Raw genomic sequence first — 24,295 nt, forward strand, 5'->3', positions numbered from 1 at the left:
AAGCATTTTAAGACTTTGCGATAAATGATAGATTTAATTAGATTTTGTAATGAAATATACATTTTATTGCACATTTTGATTATTTTGTTTTTAAGAGCTTTGGTGCTCTAGAGTCGCGATCATCACGCAAATTACGTTAAATACAAGTTAGTTTTAGATAGAAAGAGGTTGGCCCAGTGGCCTGCGCAGTCGCAGGTTCAAACACGTACAAGGTCCTATTTCGCAACGCCAGTTGCGAATTGTGATGACTGGATGAGAGAGGGAGGTGAAGTGCAGAAATTAAAACACTATTTTTTTTTATAAAAATTTATTACATGGCAATGTTTGACAAACTAAAATTATAATTTAATTGTCATTGTTATAATCGAAAATATATATTATGATTATTATGCGTTTATAAATTTTATTAAAAGGCACATTACGATAATGCATAATACAAGACTAGCAATGTTAGCAAGTAAAATGTGTAAAATGATCTTGATCTTTATAAAATAAAGCTGTTATTATAAGAAAGAAACAATATTTCAAAGCGCCAGTAAATAGGGAATGATTGTTTCAAGTTAGTTTACATTAAAAAAATCTTATTTGGACGTTTGTTGAGTAATTTTCGATGTATAGAATTGGTGCTCACGGGAATCGCGAGTGTGTTTGAATGGCGTCCGGGGAGTTTCGATCATAGTAGCTGGACATTTCCCATGAACGTGGGTGGTAAATTCACGCTTGTAACTTGTTCCACCATCTCCTAAGACAAAGTGCGAAGTATTTCCATGTCGAGCGTGACGTTCCACTCTCTCTACACGCTCACTTCGTTCCGTTCTATCCACTTGGTTAGCCCTCGAGAAGCTACCGTAACGAGCTTCGGAGTGGCCATAAAACTCACCACCAACCCGAAGGTTATCTCGTGTAATTACGCGAGGTGTACGTTCTACAACCAATGTAGATTGGCCGTCTCTTTTTTCTTGGCGTCGTGTATCAATATTTTCACTATGCTGCGATATAACAGCTACATTATCACGAGTAGAACGATGCATGGAGCTAATGCTTTTTCTATCAGCACTTTGAGTTGAATTGCTTATGTAGTCGCCACGTTCATTGAGATTTGTAATGCTTTTTCGCTGCGCAGCTGCAGTGGAACTTGTTGAATGTTGAGCCTCTGTTGTCGACGTAACACCCTTGCGATGAAGAACGGCGTTAGTGCCAGATGCATCGGATACTAAGTCTGAAGTTCGCTTATGGTGGCCAGTTCGTGATGTTGTTGATGTAACTGGAATATCGCCACCACCGTGCATAGCCCTCTGAAATTCGAGGCTCGTTTTCGTAACACTGTCACTTAACTGATTTCTGTTAACAGTGTGCGATTGGTTTACCGATGATGTCTTTGAAATATTCTGCTCCAAATGACTAGATGACGATACATTAGACGATGAACCCATTGTACGTTGAATGTGGTGATCGGAAGAATGGGTCGTGTGACGTTGCTGAGAATTTAAATTCTGTTCCGGAACGACATGATGTCCAGGTGTTTTCTCAATAATTTGTTTATTTTGAATATATTCACCACTTAGATGTTTTTGTGTTTGTCTATCATTAATAATGTGCTGTTTTGACTGAGATGTATCTTGTTCAGTACGACTCGTTCCTTTTGTATATTGCGTTGAACCATGTACAGTATCTTGGGAACGAACATTGGACGATATGTGGCTGTGGTGTTGGGAATGAGTTTGATTTTCTGAAGTGGATGAATGCTGTTCCGACCCCACCAATTTGTGAGGTGTTTCACTCCGACTAACATACTGTTGGTTTAATCGATCTCTATTCTGATCGTCGTGCTTCTCTCTTACAATGTAAGTAGTGTTACAGGCATTTATTTCAGAGCGATTATCGAACGCATCGCGCTTACGTGTGATGTTATTGCTTGTTACATGATCGGACACAATGTTATCTGTTGTATTACCAACTTGTCTGTAACGAACTCCATTGTGGTCTTCAGGAATATTTTTGACGGAAGGGCTTCTTAACTCTCCATCAGAGCTTGTAGTAACTTCAACATTCCTTGTTACCTTGACCCATTTTCCAGCAATTAACTTCTTTTCAGTTATTTGCTTAACCGTTTTATGTGTAGAAGATGAAACACTCTTAACATTTTTTGAATCAATTTTGTTTTGAATATTTCTCTCCGTAGAATGTCTAGATGTTGAACGATCTGTTATAGAACGATCAGTTACGTCTTGAGAGCGGTCAATCTTTTTATTTGAAGTTGAGTCAATATTATTCTGCATTTCACTTCGAGTGTGACTTGAGGTGGACTTTTGAACAAATGTTCCCGATTGAACATGTTTAGATTCCTCAGTGGTAGCGCTTTGCAGGCCAACATGTTTAGTCGTATGCATATGAGATTTATGCAAATTGCTGTCATGATGCACATCGGTAGTAGATGTAGAAATATGCGATTTGACATCACGATCTGATTGAGATTGTATAACGTCTGTACGTTTATCTATAGAAGTAGCTTTTGAACCATATCTTGAGCTCGAGACATCATTACTGTCGTCTACAGGTTCACGAGGTTGTCTTTTATCATCAGGGCCTAAATGACGAGGAATATGACGATCAGTCACATGATCAGGCCTCGGACCATCTTTACCAGGTTTACCAAGTTCTGGATAAGCTTTACTATCTTTTTCAAGATATAAATTATCTTTAGGACGGATAGGGCTTGGACGCTCACTAGGTTGCCATTGTGGTCGTTTAGAGTGATCGAAGTCACCTTCCGGTCTAAGATTATCTTTTGGCCGAATTTGTTCAGGCGTTTCACCAGGTAGCCATTGTGATGGCTTAGGCCGATCGAAGTCACCTTCCGGCCTAAGATTATCTTTCGTTCGAATTTGCTCTGCCTTATCGCCTGGTTGCCAGTGTGGTCTTTTAGGACGATCAAAGTCACCTTCTGGCCTGAGGTTATCTTTCGGCCGAATTTGCTCTGGAGTATCCCCTGGTTGCCACTGTGATTTTTTAGGGCGGTCGAAGTCACCTTCTGGTCTAAGATTGTCTTTCGGACGAGTTTGTTCTGGTGAAATACCTGGTTGCCAGTATGTTTGCTTAGGTCGATCAAAGTCACCTTCCGGTCTTAAATTATCTTTCGTTCGAATTGGCTCTGCCTTATCGCCTGGTTGCCAGTGTGGTTTTTTAGGACGATCGAAGTCACCTTCTGGCCTAAGGTTATCTTTCGGCCGAATTTGCTCTGGAATATCTCCTGGTTGCCATTGTGATTTTTTAGGGCGGTCGAAGTCACCTTCAGGTCTAAGATTGTCTTTCGGGCGATTTTGTTCCGGCGTAACGCCTGGCTGCCAGTGTGGTTGTTTAGGTCGATCAAACTCACCTTGCGGTCTTAAATTATCTTTAGGACGGACTTGCTCAGGGGTATCACCTGATTGCCATTGTGGTCTTTCAGGGCGATCGAAGTCACCTTCTGGCCTAAGGTTATCTTTCGGCCGAATTTGCTCTGGAGTCTCCCCTGGTTGCCATTGTGATTTTTTAGGGCGGTCGAAGTCACCTTCTGGTCTAAGATTATCTTTTGGACGAGTTTGTTCCGGCGTAATGCCTGGTTGCCAGTGTGGTTGCTTAGGTCGATCAAACTCTCCTTCTGGTCTTAAATTATCTTTAGGACGGACTTGTTCGGGTGTTTCCCCTGGTTGCCAGTGAGTTTTTGGTCTACTTTGCATTTCACCCTCAGGGTATAGATTATCTTGAGGTTTTGCCCATTTTGGTCTACTAGATTTATCAACTTCATCTGTGGGACTTCTGTGTGGTTTGCCAGAATGAGGCGAATGTTTCCCTTCAGGTTTTCTAGGCTCTTCAGGACGATAAGTCTTGGGTCTATCATGTTGAATTTCAGGTCCATCGTATGGCCTACCAGGTGTAGATGTGCTGTGAATCACGTACTGTGTAGAGTCGTCATGTGTAGTTTTAGTCGTTTTATCTGTATCTATGACTTCTTGTATTGTGTAAGTCGTCTGCTTCGAAACAGGCGATTTTTCTTTCGGACGTCTATCATAGTATCGTTTTGGTGTTTCACCATTAATGTCTTCAGGTGATTTACCCTGTAGATCTTTTGGTTGTTTTTTGTCTGGGTAAGTGATTGCTGATTTCACATCTATAACTTGTTTGTAATCATCTCTACGTGTATGGTCTTCAAATACTCCTTCAATCTTAAGGTTATCTTCCCTACGAGTTAGTTTTACTCTTTGCCCTTTAACAACGCGGTAAGTATCCGAAGTGCGAACAGTATCCATTTTGCCTTCCATTTTAAGATTGTCTTCGTGTTTGACAATAGCCATTCTGTCTCCGGTTACAACGTTATAATCATTTCTCTGTTTCATATCTATAAATTCACCTTCTATCTTCAGATTGTCTTCTCTTCGGATTATATCAACTCTTTCTATTTTTTGTCTCTGGCGCAAATCTACATCTCTTTCGATTGTAATGTTGTCAACTTGTTTGAAAGGCTTTCGCCTTTCTGCTGGTTGAGATGGAACAATTTCAGGTTTGTAAAATTTGCCCTCCGTTCTCAAATTGTCTTCATGTTTTTTAATTACTATCTTCTCTGTTTTTTCTATTCGTTTGTAATCATCCCTTGATCGATGAACGTCGATAACACCCTCCATTTTCAGGTGATCTTCATGTTTAACTACTTCAGCACGGTCACCACGAGTTGCTGTGTAATCGGTACGTCTTACAACATTCATGTCACCTTCTGGTTTAAGGTTGTCTTGAGGTTTCTTCTGTACCGATCTTTCACCTATTGGAGAGGATTTCGGCTTTTCAGGTCGAACAAAATCACCTTCGGGTTTAAGATTATCTTTAGGTTTCTTTACTTCTGGTCGTTCTGCTGGCCGCCATTCCTGAGTCTTTGGTTGTTCGAATTCGCCTTCTGGTTTAAGATTATCTTTTGGTTTTGTAGGAGTTTGCCTTTCTGCAGGGCGCCATTCTTCAGGTTTAGTTTGTTCAAAATCTCCTTCAGGTTTAAGATTATCTTTCGGCTTATGCTGTACTGGACGTTCTGCTGGTTGCCATTCGCCAGGTTGTCGTTGTGGAAAATCACCTTCGGGTCGCAAGTTATCTTGTGGCTTTTTCGCCTTAGGACGCTCTGCAGGTCGCCATTTTTCTTTATCAGGGGTTTCAAAGTCACCTTCTGGCTTAAGATTGTCTTCGGGTTTCTTTTGCTTGGGACGTTCTGCTGGTTTCCATTCATCTGGTTTCCGTTGTTCAAAATCACCTTCGGGTCGCAAGTTATCTTGCGGTTTCTTTTGCTTAGGTCGCTCAGTCGGTCGCCATCTTTCTTTTTCAGGAGTTTCAAATTCTCCTTCTGGTTTGAGATTGTCTTCTGGTCTCTTTTGTTTGGGGCGTTCTGCCGGTTGCCATTTGTCGGGTTTTCGTTGTTCAAAGTCACCTTCGGGTCGTAGGTTATCTTGCGGTTTCTTTTGTTTAGGTCGCTCAGCCGGTCGCCATCTTTCCTTTTCAGGGGTTTCAAATTCGCCTTCTGGCTTAAGATTATCTTCGGGTCTTTTTTGTTTGGGACGTTCTGCCGGTTGCCATTCATCGGGTTTTCGTTGTTCAAAGTCACCTTCTGGTCGTAAGTTATCTTCCGGTTTTTTCGCTTCACGGCGCTCAGCAGGCCTCCACCTTTCTTTTTCTGGGGTATCAAAGTCACCTTCTGGCTTAAGATTATCTTCAGGTTTCTTTTGCTTAGGTCGCTCAGCCGGTCGCCATCTTTCCTTTTCAGGAGTTTCAAATTCACCTTCTGGCTTAAGATTGTCTTCGGGTCTTTTTTGTTTGGGACGTTCTGCCGGTTGCCATTCATCGGGTTTTCGTTGTTCAAAGTCACCTTCTGGTCGCAAGTTATCTTCGGGCTTTTTCGCTTCACGACGCTCAGCAGGCCTCCACCTTTCTTTGTCTGGCGTGTCAAAGTCACCTTCCGGCCTAAGATTATCTTTAGGTTTCTTTTGCTGGGGACGTTCTGCTGGTTGCCATTCATCTGGTTTCCGTTGTTCAAACTCACCTTCGGGTCGCAAATTATCTTCCGGCTTTTTCGCTTCACGACGCTCAGCAGGCCTCCACCTTTCTTTTTCTGGGGTATCAAAGTCACCTTCTGGCTTAAGATTATCTTCAGGTTTCTTTTGCTTAGGTCGCTCAGCCGGTCGCCATCTTTCCTTTTCAGGAGTTTCAAATTCACCTTCTGGCTTAAGATTGTCTTCGGGTCTTTTTTGCTTGGGACGTTCTGCCGGTCGCCATTGATCTGGTTTCCGTTGTTCAAAGTCACCTTCGGGCCGCAAGTTATCTTCCGGCTTTTTCGCTTCACGACGCTCAGCAGGCCTCCATCTTTCTTTGTCTGGGGTGTCAAAGTCACCTTCTGGCTTAAGATTATCTTTAGGTTTCTTTTGCTTGGGACGTTCTGCTGGTTGCCATTCATCTGGTTTCCGTTGTTCAAAGTCACCTTCGGGTCGCAAGTTATCTTCCGGCTTTTTCGCTTCACGACGCTCAGCAGGCCTCCACCTTTCTTTTTCTGGGGTATCAAAGTCACCTTCTGGCTTAAGATTATCTTTAGGTTTCTTTTGCTTGGGACGTTCTGCTGGTTGCCATTCATCGGGTGTCCGTTGTTCAAAGTCACCTTCAGGTCGCAAGTTATCTTCCGGCCTTATCGCTTCACGACGCTCAGCAGGCCTCCACCTATCTTTTTCTGGGGTATCAAAGTCACCTTCTGGCTTAAGATTATCTTCAGGTTTCTTTTGCTTAGGTCGCTCAGCTGGTCGCCATCTTTCCTTTTCAGGGGTTTCAAATTCACCTTCTGGCTTAAGATTGTCTTCGGGTCTTTTTTGTTTGGGACGTTCTGCCGGTTGCCATTCATCGGGTTTTCGTTGTTCAAAGTCACCCTCGGGTCGCAAGTTATCTTCCGGCTTTTTCGCTTCACGACGCTCAGCAGGCCTCCACCTTTCTTTTTCTGGCGTGTCAAATTCACCTTCTGGCTTAAGATTATCTTTAGGTTTCTTTTGCTTGGGACGTTCTGCTGGTTGCCATTCATCGGGTGTCCGTTGTTCAAAGTCACCTTCGGGTCGCAAGTTATCTTCCGGCCTTATCGCTTCACGACGCTCAGCAGGCCTCCACCTATCTTTTTCTGGGGTATCAAAGTCACCTTCTGGCTTAAGATTATCTTCAGGTTTCTTTTGCTTAGGTCGCTCAGCCGGTCGCCATCTTTCCTTTTCAGGAGTTTCAAATTCACCTTCTGGCTTAAGATTGTCTTCGGGTCTTTTTTGTTTGGGACGTTCTGCCGGTTGCCATTCATCGGGTTTTCGTTGTTCAAAGTCACCTTCTGGTCGCAAGTTATCTTCCGGCTTTTTTGCTTCACGACGCTCAGCAGGCCTCCACCTTTCTTTTTCTGGCGTGTCAAAGTCACCTTCTGGCTTAAGATTATCTTTAGGTTTCTTTTGCTTGGGACGTTCTGCTGGTTGCCATTCATCGGGTGTCCGTTGTTCAAAGTCACCTTCGGGTCGCAAGTTATCTTCCGGCTTTATCGCTTCACGACGCTCAGCAGGCCTCCACCTATCTTTTTCTGGGGTATCAAAGTCACCTTCTGGCTTAAGATTATCTTCAGGTTTCTTTTGCTTAGGTCGCTCAGCCGGTCGCCATCTTTCCTTTTCAGGAGTTTCAAATTCACCTTCTGGCTTAAGATTGTCTTCCGGTCTTTTTTGTTTGGGACGTTCTGCCGGTTGCCATTCATCGGGCTTTCGTTGTTCAAAGTCACCTTCTGGTCGCAAGTTATCTTCCGACTTTTTCGCTTCACGACGCTCAGCAGGCCTCCACCTTTCTTTTTCTGGCGTGTCAAAGTCACCTTCTGGTTTAAGGTTATCTTCAGGTTTCTTTTGCTTAGGTCGCTCAGCTGGTCGCCATCTTTCCTTTTCAGGAGTTTCAAATTCACCTTCTGGCTTAAGATTGTCTTCGGGTCTTTTTTGTTTGGGACGTTCTGCCGGTTGCCATTCATCGGGTTTTCGTTGTTCAAAGTCACCTTCAGGTCGCAAGTTATCTTCAGGCTTTTTCGCTTCACGACGCTCAGCAGGCCTCCACCTTACTTTTTCTGGGGTATCAAAATCACCTTCCGGCTTAAGATTATCTTCAGGTTTCTTTTGGTTGGGACGTTCTGCTGGTTGCCATTTTACTTTTTCAGGAGTCGTAAATTCACCTTCAGGACGCAGATTATCTTCAGGTTTCTTTTGTTTCGGACGTTCTGCTGGTCGCCATTCTTCGTGCTTCGGAGTTTCAAAGTCACCCTCTGGTTTAAGATTATCTTTTGGTTTTTTAGCATCAGGGCGTTTAGGCCCTCTTTCCTCATATGCCTGATATTCTTCTTGTGTTGTAGTAATGGTTTCAACGTCTTCAGTAGAATAAAACTTTTCAAAATCTTCCTTTGTCCAAGTTCGACGTCTATGTGGACGTTCAACTGTTGTCGTTTTTTCAGGAAAATCTTTCTGGTTTGATGTTACAAAGTCTATTTCACCTTCACGTATTAAGTTATCAGTTTTCTTTTTAGCCAGAATCGTTCTTTCTATAGTATCAGTATAGTCAATAAATTCTGACATCGATGTAGTTTCAGTAATCATATCGCCTTCTATTTTCGTCCAAGTATTACGTCGAACAGGTTTTGGTCTCTCGACAGGTTTCACGGTAAACTCGGAGCGAGATGTTGTTGTATCTGCAAATAATATTAAAAAAGTTACTAACCTCTTTATTGATACTAGAAATACATGAATGGCAAGTATGGAGTAAGCATGAAGGATAGTATTATTTGTTAGTATAACATACCTGTGAATTCTCCTTCAGTAATAATATTATCAGTGCGTCGTATTATTTCAGCTCTTTCACCGGTCACAACCCTGTAATCTCCAGTTATTGTTCTTGTAGTTGTAAAATCTCCTTCTGGACGCAAATTATCTTGAGGTTTCTTCTGTTGAGGTCTTTCGGCTGGTTTCCATTCCTCTTTCTTAGGAGTGGTAAATTCACCTTCGGGCTTTAAATTATCTTCAGGTCGTTTCATGGGTTCTCTTTCACCTGGTCGCCATTTTTCAGGTGTTTTCCTTTCAAAGTCGCCCTCAGGTTTAAGGTTGTCTTCGGGTCTTTTTTGTTTGGGACGTTCTGCTGGTCGCCATTCATCTGGTTGCCGTTGTTCAAAGTCACCTTCGGGTCGCAAGTTATCTTCCGGCTTTTTCCCTTCACGACGCTCAGCAGGCCTCCACCTTTCTTTTTCTGGGGTATCAAAGTCACCTTCTGGTTTAAGATTATCTTCAGGTTTCTTTTGCTTAGGTCGCTCAGCTGGTCGCCATCTTTCCTTTTCAGGAGTTTCAAATTCACCTTCTGGCTTAAGATTGTCTTCGGGTCTTTTTTGCTTGGGACGTTCTGTCGGTCGCCATTGATCTGGTTTCCGTTGTTCAAAGTCACCTTCGGGTCGCAAGTTATCTTCCGGCTTTTTCGCTTCACGACGCTCAGCAGGCCTCCACCTTTCTTTTTCTGGGGTATCAAAGTCACCTTCTGGCTTAAGATTATCTTCTGGCTTCTTTTGCTTTGGACGTTCAGCCGGCCGCCAAGGCTCCTTTTCTGGAGAGGTAAACTCGCCTTCTGATCTAAGATTATCCGCCGGGCGACGAACGGGGGCTCGGTCTCCAGGTTGCCACACTTCTGGCCTCCTGTGCTCAAAATCACCTTCAGGTTTCAAATTATCCTCAGGTTTACGTATAGGAGCCCTATCTCCAGGACGCCATTCCTCAGGTTTACGTTTTTCAAAGTCTCCTTCCGGATACAAATTGTCTTCTGGTCTCTTTTGCTTCGGGCGTTCAGCCGGCCGCCAAGGCTCCTTTTCTGGAGAGGTGAACTCACCTTCTGGTCTTAGATTATCTTCGGGTCGTCGAATAGGAGCTCGATCTCCAGGTTGCCATTTATCAGGCTTTCTATCCTCAAAATCGCCTTCAGGGTGTAAATTGTCTTCCGGTTTTTTGGGCTTTTGACGTTCAGCTGGGCGCCAGGGTTCCTTTTCAGGAGTAGTAAATTCGCCTTCAGGCTTCAGGTTATCTTGAGGGCGACGAGTCGGAGCTCTATCGCCTGGACGCCATTCTTCGGGTTTCGGTCTCTCAAATTCCCCTTCAGGTTTGAGGTTATCTTCGGGTTTCGTAGGCTTAGGCCGCTCGGCAGGTTGCCAGCGTGGACGTTCCGGTTCCTGGAAGTCGCCTTCAAGCCGCAAGTGGTCTTCGTGATGGACGGCTGTAGTGCGAGTGACATGTTTTTCGTCGTAATCTTGTTTGTATGCGGAGACCACGCTCGTGTGCTCCACGTCGAACAATGGCTCCGGGACATCGTTGTGTAGGCAACGGTGGCGCCTGTAAACAAAATATTTTTCTATTACGTAAAACTAATTAAAAAAAACTATAAACTACTAGATGATGCCCGCGACTTCGTCCGCGTGGATTTAGGTTTTTCAAAATCCCGTGGGAACTCTTTAATTTTCTGGGATATAAAGTAGCCTTCAAGCACGTAGTATTTTGCTTAAGTCAAGCATTTTGACCGTTTACAATGTTTGCTTGATGCTTGAGTCAATTATTTACGTGCTTGACGCGTGATTGATGCGATTTTATGTTTTGCTTGACGCCACGTTCGCGTCGGATTGATCAAGTATAGCCTTAGTATAGCTCATTCGCACGTCAACTGTCAGATATGGCGAATGTAGACGCTTTGTTATGCGAAAACAGCGAATATTACAGTAGCGAACAATGGAGCGGAAAAGAGTTTTTATTATTACTCATTTCACTATACCGAGACGCCCTAGAACTCTGGAAAATAAAATCCGTTGTATTTTGATAACCAGAGGTGGTCAAACAGAGTTGCTTGACCACCTCTGGGCTACCTATAAGTACAACGATCAGTATGAAATGAGAAAAGTGCCTCTTGCAGCTTTACGGGTGCATCAAGCGCGCATCTCGCAGCTTGATCAAGCAAAACAAATCTACGTGCTTGACCTCAAGCCGCTTGACCGTCTCGGAACCTCTTAACAAAAAAACTACATAAGTATGAACCCTGAAAACACTACATTCCTTTTTTTGGGCAGTCGTATAAAAATGACTTCGTACCATTTGACACGATACGGATGCAAGTACAAAGGAAAACGTCGTGGCGGCGGCAGAGGCGGCAGCGTCAACGGTTCGGCCATCGCACGCGTCCATCGCGCCTAAAACTGTTCACTCTACTCGAACACTTGAGTCCATCGCGCCTAAAATAGTTCACTCTACTCGAACACTTGAGTCCATCGCGCCTAAAACTGTTCACTCTACTCGAACACTTGGGTCCATTGCGCCTAAAACTGTTCACTCTACTCGAACACTTGATCACTATCATAAACAGTCCGTTTTATTTCAATAAGCATCCTCCTCTTTCCTTGAAACATTCGCTTGGTATTAAGGTATACTTATATTTATTAGGTACCTAGTGCTACGTCGTAGTGGTAGGGTCTGTTATTAGTTTGAAAACTTTTAATAGAGCAGTTAAAATATTTTTATTGTTTAGGATAAATTGAATTTTATTTAACTGTTTTGGTCTGTTTTTTTAGATCCTTTAATTCAATTTAGTAGGGTTTAGGTGGAACGAAATATGAACCTGTTGACTCGCTTAGTGATAAACAGATTTATGTACTTACTATTTATAAATTCGTTCATTATATTCTATATTACAACATAGAAAACGGAATGTATTAATTACTTCGTCCGCGTGAGTTTTGGTTTTCTTAAAAATCCTATGGGGACTCTTTGATTTTCCGGGATAAAGAGCCTATATGCCCGTCCCTGGGAGCTAAGCTATAGGTATGTACCGAATTTCGTCGAAATCGATTAAACAGATGGGTCGTGAAAAGCTAGCACACAGACAGACACTTTCGCGTTTAAAATATTTGTAGGTACCTACAGATTATGGCCTAAGTATATATATATATTTTTTTTTATTCAGATACAAGTTACCCCTTGTTATTCTGAAAAATCTATTTAGGTGATTTCAAAACACATCCAAACAACCGATTTCTATTTATAGATATTGTACTTTGAACAGTTTTCAGTTTTCACGATGTTGAACGATCATCGTTGCCTATACTTAGCTGGGCTAGATTACAAAGATTGTGCCAATAGAGCAAAACCAATTATTTCACTGTACACATATTTACTTCAACTGTTGTCGTACAAGACTTATAGGTAGGTAAATTTTCCATACATTATTCTAGCGAAACATTGGGTATCACTTCAGGTATGAGATTAAATCGTAGTAACAATATTTCAGTTACATGACAAATCGTTACCGGGACGCGGAGGACGGCCGAACCGCCGCGTACAGTTACACCGACTGCCGTGAAGCCTTTGTTTCCATCGCAGCAGGAAATTAGATCGACCTATGAAAATATGAGTTCTCATTCATTTTCAGCATTTTAGGCCCACTTGTCTAGTCCTACATCAATGATTAGTTTAGATTAGCAAGTTTCTATCTATCTAATTCTGTTATTTTTTGGTAAGAGCGTAATATGGTTGCCAAAAAGCTTTAGCATTACAAAGTATAAAATGTCCTTGCATGCAAATGGGCCTAAGTATCCAGAAAAACTCTGACTCTCAAAAGATACCTACTTTTATAACATTTAAGTTATATACCTACCTACGCCGATTTGGAAAACAATATAATTATAATCACTAATCAGCCTATTTCTTATTTCAGATACCGAAGTGTCACTAGCTGGGCCGCTGCCTGCCACTCCGCTCTTGCAGAATTACGTGGCATCGAGTTGGAATAAAGTTTATCGGTACCTACTTTCCTACACCTGTTCCTACACCTTTATTTTTATCTGTTTCGGAACTAAAGTTGTTAACAAACGCTCTAGAAAATATTAGAAAAGGCATGAAACATTAATTCAGGAATAGGTGCCAAAGTCGTTCGTAAACTGTACACTTTCCTTGCCCTATCTCATCGTTTTTGTTTTGAACAGAATGTGTGTTGCTTTTACTCTTGCCAGTTAAAAATGGTGTCCTACATTATCAATAATTATTATTATGTAATTTTAATTGAATTAGGCACGTGTAAAGGTAAGTAAATAGATTTATATTTAGTTATGTATATTGTAGGTATAACTTATACGACTTCAGCTTTACGTTGACTACATAATATTTTGAAGTTAGCTCGGGTACTAGGTAGCCAAAGCCGTCGCCCCAATAAATTAATAATGGTTGCGAGCGAAAGGATTAATTAACAGACGCTCTCTGCACTATAGGGAACAAAGAAGCTTTAGAAAATCAGTGGGCGGTTGTTCGACTTCGGACGTCGTCAGGGCGCCTAAACCGCCAGAAATAGCGATGACTCAATAAAAACATGCAATCCTCTCAACTCGGAGGATCCGTTCTGGGAAATGTTCCTTCAACTCAACAAGTACCTATTAAAATGTACCAATCGAAAAATACTAGTAAGAAACATTGGGTACCTACTAGTACTTATCTATTTGTAGTCTAGGCCCTAGATCTGCCTGAACCTTTTTCAAGCGTAAAGGTTTTTTTGTAGGCAGCTTTGGCGTCGCGAAAATATGAATCGTAGACCTTTGCGAAATAAGCAAAGTACCGTTGGCGACGCGACGACGATGGGTAATATTATATTCATGATCAATGTAATATCGGCTTTAGTCTGTGCCATCCATCATCTATGGAAAACAAATTCATTGATCGACTTTATTTAGGTAAACTTTATTTACATTGAAGTCCAAGGATTTTAGACTTGGTAAGTAAAGTCCAAGAATAAACCTAAATATTTAATAGCATACCATCACACTCATCCTACGTAGGTAAGTATATGCCTACTCGTAATTTGTCGCCTAGCGATGGGAATCAAACACTTTATATCCAACTCTCGTTTGTCGATCAATATCTAGTTCTAGGTAAATGACTTTAGAGACGTCGTCTTTTTCACAATAATTTATTAGTGGGTGTTGGTATGTTTCGTTGTGTGGCAAGCTATGTGACGAATCACACTTTAGGGAATCAAATTAGAAATGAGGAGATCCGTAGGACAACTAAGTAGAGTGTACGGGGCGTTCCCTCCCCGATTGACCTGTCGCGTACTATAGTTATCCTACAAAAATAAATGAATAAAGAATGAGGGCATTTTTTAAAATTTATTCGAGTTTCTTTAAAATACGACGCTCGCAAGTGATAACCCTATTCTCCTATTCTGTGCCGCACGGTAACCCTATAGCCGATTACCCAGAACCATCGTTATCGAGTATCGACCCTCGTATTTACGATAGTTAAGTTCTTACTGAACAATATTCACATCACACGCCAGCCTGAAAAATTCTGTTTTTTTTGCATATTAAGAACTTTCACTGCTTATTCTAAAGAAATAGCTGAATAAACGATTACTTTACGTTCATAAGAGGTGTTTAAATTTTAGGTACGCAACTTTTAAACTCCTATGGATAATACAAAATACTTTTTTTTCTTTAATCCGGAGTCCGGACTCTTTTGGCCCAATGAATAAAATTGATCTGAACTCATTTCCAAGCAAAACGGACTAAAACTGTACCTAGTTACTGAAATTGAGTCGAAAGTTCATGATTCCGATCACATAATACAAAGTTGATGTCATTTTCAAGCAAAGCAGCCCAAAAAGCCAATTCGTGATTTCAATCAAAACGGTATAAAATTACTGTAAAGCTTTCATTCAGCCTACTTACTAACATAGTCATTAGCAATTAATTTTATTACTAACAAAATGGATGTAATATCTGAAATAAAGATTATTATTATTATTATTAAGTTTCAGTTATTATTATTATAATAGTAGCTGGCGAACAAAATCGCATGAAATAAAATTTTACAGGAGGGGCATAAAACTGACTGACTGTAATTATACCATTTTGATCGAAAATCACGAGGGCTCGATTTTAGCGCAGTTTTAGTCCGTTTTGCATGTAAATGACTTTAAGTTCGTATTCGGGGATCGAAATCACGAACAGCTTTCAAACTCAATAATTTTAGTACAGTTTTAGGCCGTTTGGTTTGGAAATGTGTTCAGACTTCAGATTAATTTTATGAATTCGAGGCAATTGTGTAAACTTAAAATCGAATTTTAGGTAGGTAAACAGGCTAAAATCGTGACAAGGTACTAAGTATAGTTTTAAATAAGTATGGTTAATATCAAGTGAATAAAATGATTCAGGATAAAATGGCGTAACCGCAGATAGGTCACACAGCAATGTTTACTGCGAAGTGAAGGCTGACCGTGACACGATTCTTTGCTTGAAAATAAATCTTGTTGTCCTTATTGGATTTAATTTTTCTTTACACTGAGTTTGCAACGATAGGTATTTATTAATTTGATGTTTTTTCCTACTCATGTAAGTAGTACCTACCTATATAGTGTTAGAGCAAGTCCCATCCATGTCTGGATTTAACGATTTCTGTCACCAAATTATTATTTTAAATACCTAATCCAAGTACAATTTATTAGCTTGCCTTATACAGAAAAGTATAATTTTGACTGAACTGGTTTTATATAATTAACTAGCTCGCGACTCGTCCGCGTGGACTACACAAATTTCAAACCCTTATTTCACCCCCTTAAAGGTTGAATTTTCAGAAATCCATTCTTAGCGGATGCCTATGTCATAATAGCTATCTGCATGTCAAATTTCAGCCCGATCCGTCCAGTAGTTTGAGCTGTGCGTTGATAGATCAGTCAGTCAGTCAGTCACCTTTTCCTTTTATATATTTAGATTAGTTTCGGTAACAAGTCTGAAAATTCCCATTTCTTTTAAACCAGTAGTTTTTACTTCTGGTTGACTGAGTTGGCTCCAAATCCAAATGACTCTTAAAATATCGAACTACAAGACACCCTGTATACAGCAACTGTTCAGCATTATCACTTAGCCCAAGAGTACTTAAAACGCATCTAAACCCAAATAGCCATTGCCTGGTTTTGCAAGAACAGATGCGCGATGCAGCCTGACTCAGCGTACGGTGACGAGATCTTGCGTCTTGCCTATATTGGGCGCATAACTCAACCGACTGAACACTGGCTCCAGTGCGTAAGCATGTGTGATTATAAATTTGTTTTTAAGTATTTGTTTGGGTCTTGTAAGTACCTAACTATGCGACGGTGGGTGCAAAACAAGAAGTCCAGTCTGAACACGAGGCGAATATTATATGCACATTGTAAGAAAAAAATCGGTCCAATGCGAGTCAGACTAGCACACGAAGGGTTCCTCACCATCGTACAAGAAATTAACAGTTTTTTTTTAATTTTCATGGCAGTGAATTATTCACATTCTGTTAAAATTTCAACTTTCTAGCCATTTCGGTTCAAGAGATACAGCCCGCTGACAGACAGACGGACGGATGGACAGACGGACGGATGGACAGCGGAGGCACCCTTCGGGTACGGGACCGTAATAACTAAAAATAATTGCAATACAACAGCATCTGAGTTTCGACACGGTTGCGAAATCCCAAAAGAATTTTGCGACTTTACTAAAACTAGCTAGCATTTATGGTGAAAGGATCTGGAAGTTTTCACCCTAAGAAATCCTCTACCAACATTTATCATGATTTATCATGATCACTGCTGGTCACTACTTTCAGCAATGAGGATTGCGAAGCACAGAGAGAAATCTATAGATTTCACTTGACTGTTTTTTACACGTTGATTTGCCATTGTAAATAACAATAAATGTTTGTTTTAATCTCTTCGCCTCTCATCTTAATATTTATTATTTTGGCGAATTGGAAATCTGAAATTAGCATTTTGGTATGGCAAAGAAGCCGCCTCGGCGCGGTCGACGACGCGTAACCAAACCAACGACCCGAACGTTCGTGAGAAGCACCTCGCCGAAACCAAGAGAACAAGTTGTACAAAATGTAAGGCATCGTACAAATCCAATATATTGCCACCGAATATGGAAACCAGAATAAAGTGAACTCTCAAAATGATCTACTTAGGTAGCTACAGTACGCGGCCGAAAGTAATGTACATCGGCCTTTAGAATCGGCTTTGTAAAGCGTTGTCTCTGTCACTCATACCTACCTATATGACGTTTTGTCGGTCTCAACGACAGGGACAGCGCTCTATAAATCTGCTATCTCCTTCTAAAATTTCGGCCGCGTACTGTACTGTACGCATTCTGTTTACAGAATATTATAATCAACGTCATCATGATCAACTCATCGCCGGCTCACTACAGAGCATGGGTCTCCTCTCAGAATGAGAAGGAGTTTGGCCATAGTCTACCACGCCAAGTGCGAATTGGCAGACTGCACACACATTTGAGAACATTATGAAGAACTCTCAGGTGTGCAGGTTTTCTCACGATGTTTTCCTTCACCGTTAAAGCAAGTGATATTTAATTACTTACTTAAAAAAATTAATTTGTACTATCAAAGCAATGCTATGAGGTACTAGGTACTAGGTACATACGAAACTAAAGCCAGTTTTTCCAATATTTTTTAAAGTTATCGGCCGAAATAGAAAAACCGGTTCATTCAATCGGTCATAAATCGTAAACGATAAGTTTTACAAAAAAGTTTACAGGAAACAAAAGATGCGAAATTTTATTGTTTACAATAATGGTCTGAATAACTTTTGCCCTAAAGCGGATAGTTTTCAAGATATCAGCCAAAAACTTTTCCTCGAGATTGCGATCGAAGCTCCATCTGGATCTGTCAGGATTTTGTGATTTTATGATCAGTAAGTGACCCTTAACCTAAAAAAAAAATTGGATCGGAAATTTTGTGTGAGGTTAAATGCTCTATTTACTGGACTAGTGGGTACATACTTGTAAGTTGTATTGTATGTGCCTACAATGTGTTGTATTATGTCAATTTCAGTGCTCTCTGCCCACAAGTAGAACTAAAAGTCGTAGAAAAAATACAGTAAACAGATTTTTATGTTTTACTTTAACGGTGTTATAGCTTTTCACCCACGCGGTGCTTCAGCCAAGGTGACCAATTGCAGTGCTCAAGTGCAAAATAATCACACGGCGGAAACAATTTAACACCTATCATGATGATTACATCAGCTCTCGAAAATAATCGGCAAAGACAATGCATGTTATTATTTATAATGCAAAATTTAAACATGGACGTAAAAACCGCCATGCATCTAAAATATAATAATATCAGCTAAGTACATATACTAGTAGGTATTATGAAGGTAAATTTTTTAAAACATTTATGTAAGTATTTAGTTACTTACCTACTTCTCTATAATTAAATTAATGAGTGTAGGATACCTAACGACAGAGAAAATTTACCTACCTACCTATATAAATATCTAATGAAAGAAAATACCTAAGTAGGTACGCTTGCACTTCAAAGAGATCTCATATTTTCTCCCAATCGTATCTCACTCTACCTATTTTAAAATGTAAACGTCTAAATACTGTTTGATCATCAAGAGCTAAAGTAACTCAATAAGTAGGTAGGTACTTATAGCGAAAATCAAGGCAAAAAATTTAGCACATCTGTCAGCTTGTACAGTGGACTGTTTCAAATAAACACTCATCAAGCTAAAAAACTCAATCATAATATTATTAAATCCACAGTTTGTTTTCGGATTTGGTTTGCATGATTCGAGACAGACCATATGGTCGACGACCTTCTCTGGCTGTGATTGGATCATGAACAGCTTTGTACACCCACACATTTATACCAGCTAATGCATACTTAGCTCTCACCTAGCCTGGATGTTTGTATACTTCAATTTCAATTTCAATTTTCATTTATTGCATTTCCATAAACTACATCATATTAAGTATGTACAAAGTATTATGGATACCCAGTTTGGGTGTCGCAATTTGGTCCTTAGACCTTAGTAGGGAGACCGATATTATTATTTATTTTTTTGTTCGTCGTTTAGGAAATCATTTACGGCATAGTAGCCCTTTTCTAATAAAAAGTTTTTTTAATATTCTGTTGAATTTATTTATACTTAGGTACTTACGTACTTTATACCTAGCAAGGTATTTAATTTTGCATAATGTTTAGTTTCTTTGCGAAGTTTTACCTACCTGTCTAGACTCTAGAGGATTGAATATATAGACGCGGTAGAGAGTGTTAAATATTCCTTGTGCTAGACTTAAATAGAGAGATTTTTCAATGAAATTTATAGCCTTAATAGCTCAACGGTTAAAGGTGCGGACTGAAATTAGAAAGGTTGCCGGTTCATACCCAACCCGTTGCACTATTGTCGTACCTACTCCTAGCACAAGCTTAACGCTTAGTTGAAGAGGAAAGGCGAATGTTAGTCAAACTCAAGGGCCATGGCTAATATTCTTTAAAAAAAACCTACCAACCTGACAACCGTTAGATAAGTATAGTTGTCAGATTGGATGCAACAATATTTCTTGGAAAACCATTACGAAACCATTATTATTTTTATTATTGTTATTACCAGTAGGGCGATTGTCTAAAACCTGCATCAATCATTATTACAATCTCAATTGTTCTGATTGGCTGAATTTGTGCGATTCTTGTTGCAACAATGCATTGTGGCCAATAGTGAGCGAGCATTAACCAATCAGGAGATGATTGCGATCGTGACATTGTAGCTGTCAAACAACCGCGGTAGAGCCACTGTACATATCGCACCCCTAGATGAAAAGGTCACTAAGTCAAAAAACCAAAATGTTCAGAAACGACGAAAAACTGATTTTAGGATATCTATGAAAGATACGGAAAATCTAAAAATACATTCGTAAAAGCAATATTTCCTAGAGCTTGTTCAACTAACTTATGTGTATGTTATCTGTTAAAAACCCGAAATAATTAAGATTTTTTAGTTACTCTAGTTTTGCAGCGGTAGTGAACAAGTTTTTTGTGCAGTAAGTAGAATTAGCTTACTTTATCTGAAATGAAAATGAGTTACATTACTTTTCACCTCAAAATTGAGATAACTTTTTATTGGATAGTTTTGAGTTATGCCATGAACGGGTGATAAATTTTTAATTTTTATGTACCTAGGTGCACTAGAATTAAAATGGTTGAAATAAAACAATAACAAATGTAAAGGCAAACAAAACTGTTACTTATTTACTGAATGAGTAATCTATATTTATAACGGAAAAGCTGACCGACTGACTGACTGATTGACTGATCTATTAACGCACAGCTCAAACTACTGGACGGATCGGGCTGAAATTTGGCATGCAGATAGCTATTATGACGTAGACATCTGTTAAGTAAGGATTTTTGAAAATTCAACCCATGAAGGGGTGAAATAGATGTTTGAAAGTGAAGCAGGAATAAGCTAGTTAAAAATAAAATTAAACTGAATCACTAATTATTTGTATTAGGATGGTTTTCCGTAACATAAAACTGGTGTTTGCTTAGTTTTATAAAAACAAATTGACGGGACTTGGCACTACATTTAAAACGACATTTTTCACAAGGAGGTTGCAATTTGCGAGCAGGGATTAATTCTTTTTTTAGTTGATCCCACAACTTGTAAGTTTTACAGGTTTCCAATCCATCCACAATACTACTAGCAACTCAGGTGCATTACTCTATTTAGCATTTCCATACCAGGGGACGGAAGCGTTCTTAGAACATCCAATGGAACTGACAACTCAGTCTCCTTTACCCTATTCAGCACTTTTATACCATGGGATGGAAGGGTTCTTCTATCATCCAATGCTGATCCTGAGATCCTGTCTTTTGTGTTTATCATTTCTAACATGAGTTTTCCTGCACTTTTTTGTCTTAAAAATAAACAATCATGTAAAGTCAACCAACTCAAAAAATCCAAAAATATCACGTCCTGCTTTTCAAATCTTTATAGCGATTAAAAAATCTATTTCTAAATGTCATAATAATAACATTTTATCTATGAAAAGTACGTTTTTGACTAAACAGGCCAAGATAAAGGAAGCTAAACTTTCCTTCAACAAAACTACTGTAAGTCGGAATTTGATTTTACTGTCATGTAAATCTCAGTAACTTGAAATATCAAAAAAAAAATCGCGATAAAACATCATCAAAACAACGTAACTCAAAATGAACAGTAATTATTATAAATAAAATTTCAGTAAAACACAATTAACTCTAAATAAAAACGAATTTAATGATGACTACCATAAGTAAATTTCACGTTAACTCCTGCAACTCAAAATGACCCACTATTCAAACGTCATCCACCTTCGTCGACCGAAAGACTACTCAAAATGACGGAGTATGTTCGCGCCGTTGAGGGGAGGGTCATTCAAGTAAACCTACGTTTCGCACCATTATTCGTTGACGGTTGAAGGTATAGTTACGTGAGTTATATCGCCGTGTAGGTATTCGAGTCAGGAGTTTGAAAATGCCACTAACTCAAAACACGCACTTTTTGACTTAGTGACCTTTTCATCTAGGGGTGCGATATATTATTATGTCAGGTAAACTGTGTGAATGCAATCAGTATCAGTAAATTTTTATGGTTTTAAGATACCTTAAGTATTTACCTGAGTACTTATTCTTATCTCGAGATATCGCAGACATTTTTGGAAAGATAGGTAACCTTAATAGGTAATTGTAGAGACAAACTTATAACTTTAAAAGTCACTACACCAATTAAGATGCAGTCTTATGTACCTATACGTTGTTGTAACTATGAACAAAATAGTAAGAGTACTTAGTTTCATTCATTCAAAATCATCCACTGGAAAATTTATGTCCGGTCAACATTCAACGAAACGGTTAAATGTAAATAGGGAACTGTAGAACCCACCTTTTGGTTCTATTACTTCTATGTACCTAAGTAACACAAGATAATGTTAGGTATTTAATAGTGTGTGTTGAAGAACAAAGCAGCTAGGACTACAACTTGCTAACATGGGTAGTTATTGGAAACTACGAAGTAAAGTTGACTAAAAAAATCTTGAAGTTTCAAGAGATTGCTATGTAATAACATTGTAAATTGAAAAATTAAAAAGAGCAACCGCCGAGTTTCTTGCTGGTTCTTCTCGGTGGGAACGGCGTTCCGAACCAGTGGTAAATTAAAACTACCTGACTATTCATAAACACTTGTAAAAAGTTTACATGTTCACAAAAAAAACATTCTATTCTATTCTATTCTAAGGTTTTACTTCAACTTGGCAGGAAAAGCGACGGCATCACACCCTGGTGGAGTGCGTGGCGCAGGGCCCACAGCAGCACATTCCATCGTCGAGAAAGCCTTTCGCTCCGAACATTTATCTTATTTACTTTTATTCAGATACAAGTTAACCCTTGACTGCAATCTCACCTGGTGGTAAGAGATGATGCAGTCTAAGATGGAAACGGGCTAACCCACAGGCTAACCTGAAAGGGGTATGGCAGTTTTTATTAGACCCTGTGAAACCCACATACCTGCTTTTGTGCGGGATGCGTAATTGCGTTTTCCCCAGTGAAAAAAGGGAAATCCGGGAACCTTTGTGTACATTTACATGTACCACTTACACTTGTAAACTAAGACGGTAGCTTAAAATTGATAATAGAAAACTGCAATATGAAAAGAGACGCGAACTATTGCATAAAGGCACTGCATAAAGGATATCAATTTTAACCACCAGTGGTTAGCAATATGTAAGACGCTATTAATAGATTTAAATCTCAACTATAATAGGTGGCACTTGGCAGTATTGATCTTTGTTAACTTCCTGTAAACACGACATGGTGGAGCATGCGGTGATGAAATGAATTTAATTTAGCTTCAATTGGAGTCATTCATTTATTAATTTAATACCGAGAATTTAAAATCGCTGATATATGATTCTCCGTGATAATTGCATAAGCGTCTGAGAAGTATGTATTTGGGAGAGTAAAACCAATACATTATTATCCCAAGAATATTCCTACCGTGTGAGGTAATGACTCTAAGCATAAGACAAGATGATGTAGGTCTACGTATGAACTTAAATAACGACTGCTGGGTCAGTGGGTAGGGACTGGGAGGCACGTACTTAGATTTGATTCTAGTAATTGATACAGCTTTTGCTCTTGAGTACGCCTGTATTTCAAGCTGTTTTATTGACCATCTAGTGAACTCATTTTGATCCAAATTGAAGGAGTTTTTAAGTCGTACTGGGTAGTGATATCTACAACTGGAACTGCGGGGTAGAAGGGTATATTGAAAGTTCTTCCATAAATCACATAAGACTGCCAGTTGTCTTGATTTCACAAAATACTTATGTGGTTGAATGTACAATAATTAAAACAAACCCAAATACCTCTTTCAGTATTACGACCATTTTTGGATTGTCTCCGACAGCAACTTTCCATGTTCAGAATTGAGGCCAATCTTTTTACCGTCCTTATACGTGTAGTGTAGTGTAGTGTAGTGTAGTGTAGTGTATATGTATACCTACGTACACAAGCTTACATTCAGACCTGTTCTTTATTGCTTTACTCATAAAGGTTAATGTGTGTTAAAAAATTGCAACTCTAGGTTCAACCATCCAGTTGAGTCGGGCTCTGGAATCGAATCGCGTTTTATAAGAGTTTACAAACATTTTTTTGGGAATTCAAACCATTCGAATGAAAAAACGCATTGTTCCTTTTATGTAGCTTCTTTTACGAATAAGGAAGACTGATTTCAAAATAAGAAAAAGTGTCCTCCGTCGACTGTTGTCGTAGCTCTCCTACCAAAAGATGGACACTGCATGACTATTCCTCAAAACAGTCTTCCGCCGCTTCAGATTATCCGACTATCGGTTTCCCGATGCGGGGTTGCTATACCACCACCTTGGGATCTTAATTTTGAACGGATTGTACCTAATATTTATCTATCTAAAATAACCCTATTTACATCACGGATAAAGAAAAGTAATAAGTTCCTACGATCTAAGTATTGCCCGTGCCCATTGCCCCTTCACCTTCACGACTGAAGTGTCGGTTATTTTGTTTCTTCCCCGGATCTCATAATTTCTAACATAATCACGTGCCTATACGTACCTACCTACTCCGATCTTTTTGTATACTGTGTATACCACGTTCGAATCCTGGGAGTCAAAGTGCAATCTAGGCAAAAATCACACATGTGCCAACTGCCAAAGTCTTTATAATCTCACATGGCAATATCGCTATTAGGCAATGAGTAAGTAGGTCTCGCTGACCGTCTCTTGCTTTTACATAATAGTCAGATAGATAACTGATAAACAGTTAGGTGAGTAATACAGTTGCATAAAAACAAATTAGCCTATCTTATCAGTTTGTAAGTCGTATACCTACACTCCCAA

The 24,295-nt window shown here is 39.7% G+C and overlaps 1 protein-coding gene across 11 annotated transcripts in view; it reads right to left on the bottom strand.

Moving 5' to 3' along the window:
- Nucleotides 1-290: 290 nt before the first annotated feature.
- The window catches only part of LOC117992098 (trichohyalin-like), a 43,375-nt gene continuing 19,370 nt past the window's right edge, over nt 291-24,295 (bottom strand). Inside the window, exons 3-5 of one of the 11 annotated variants that reach the window (XM_069505237.1) lie at nt 8,851-10,415; nt 8,144-8,740; nt 291-7,969 (exon numbers count right to left, since the gene is read on the bottom strand). In XM_069505237.1, the coding sequence (XP_069361338.1) occupies nt 582-7,969; nt 8,144-8,740; nt 8,851-10,415 (9,550 nt within the window). In that variant the 3' untranslated portion in view covers nt 291-581. Of the gene's footprint in view, nt 8,741-8,850; nt 10,416-11,162; nt 11,426-24,295 lie in introns of those variants that run through there. The other 10 variants (XM_069505235.1, XM_069505240.1, XM_069505239.1 and 7 more) reach the window with 10 other exon arrangements.

Source organism: Maniola hyperantus, chromosome 20 (assembly GCF_902806685.2).
Source record: "Maniola hyperantus chromosome 20, iAphHyp1.2, whole genome shotgun sequence".
Taxonomy (NCBI): Eukaryota; Metazoa; Arthropoda; class Insecta; order Lepidoptera; family Nymphalidae; genus Maniola; species Maniola hyperantus.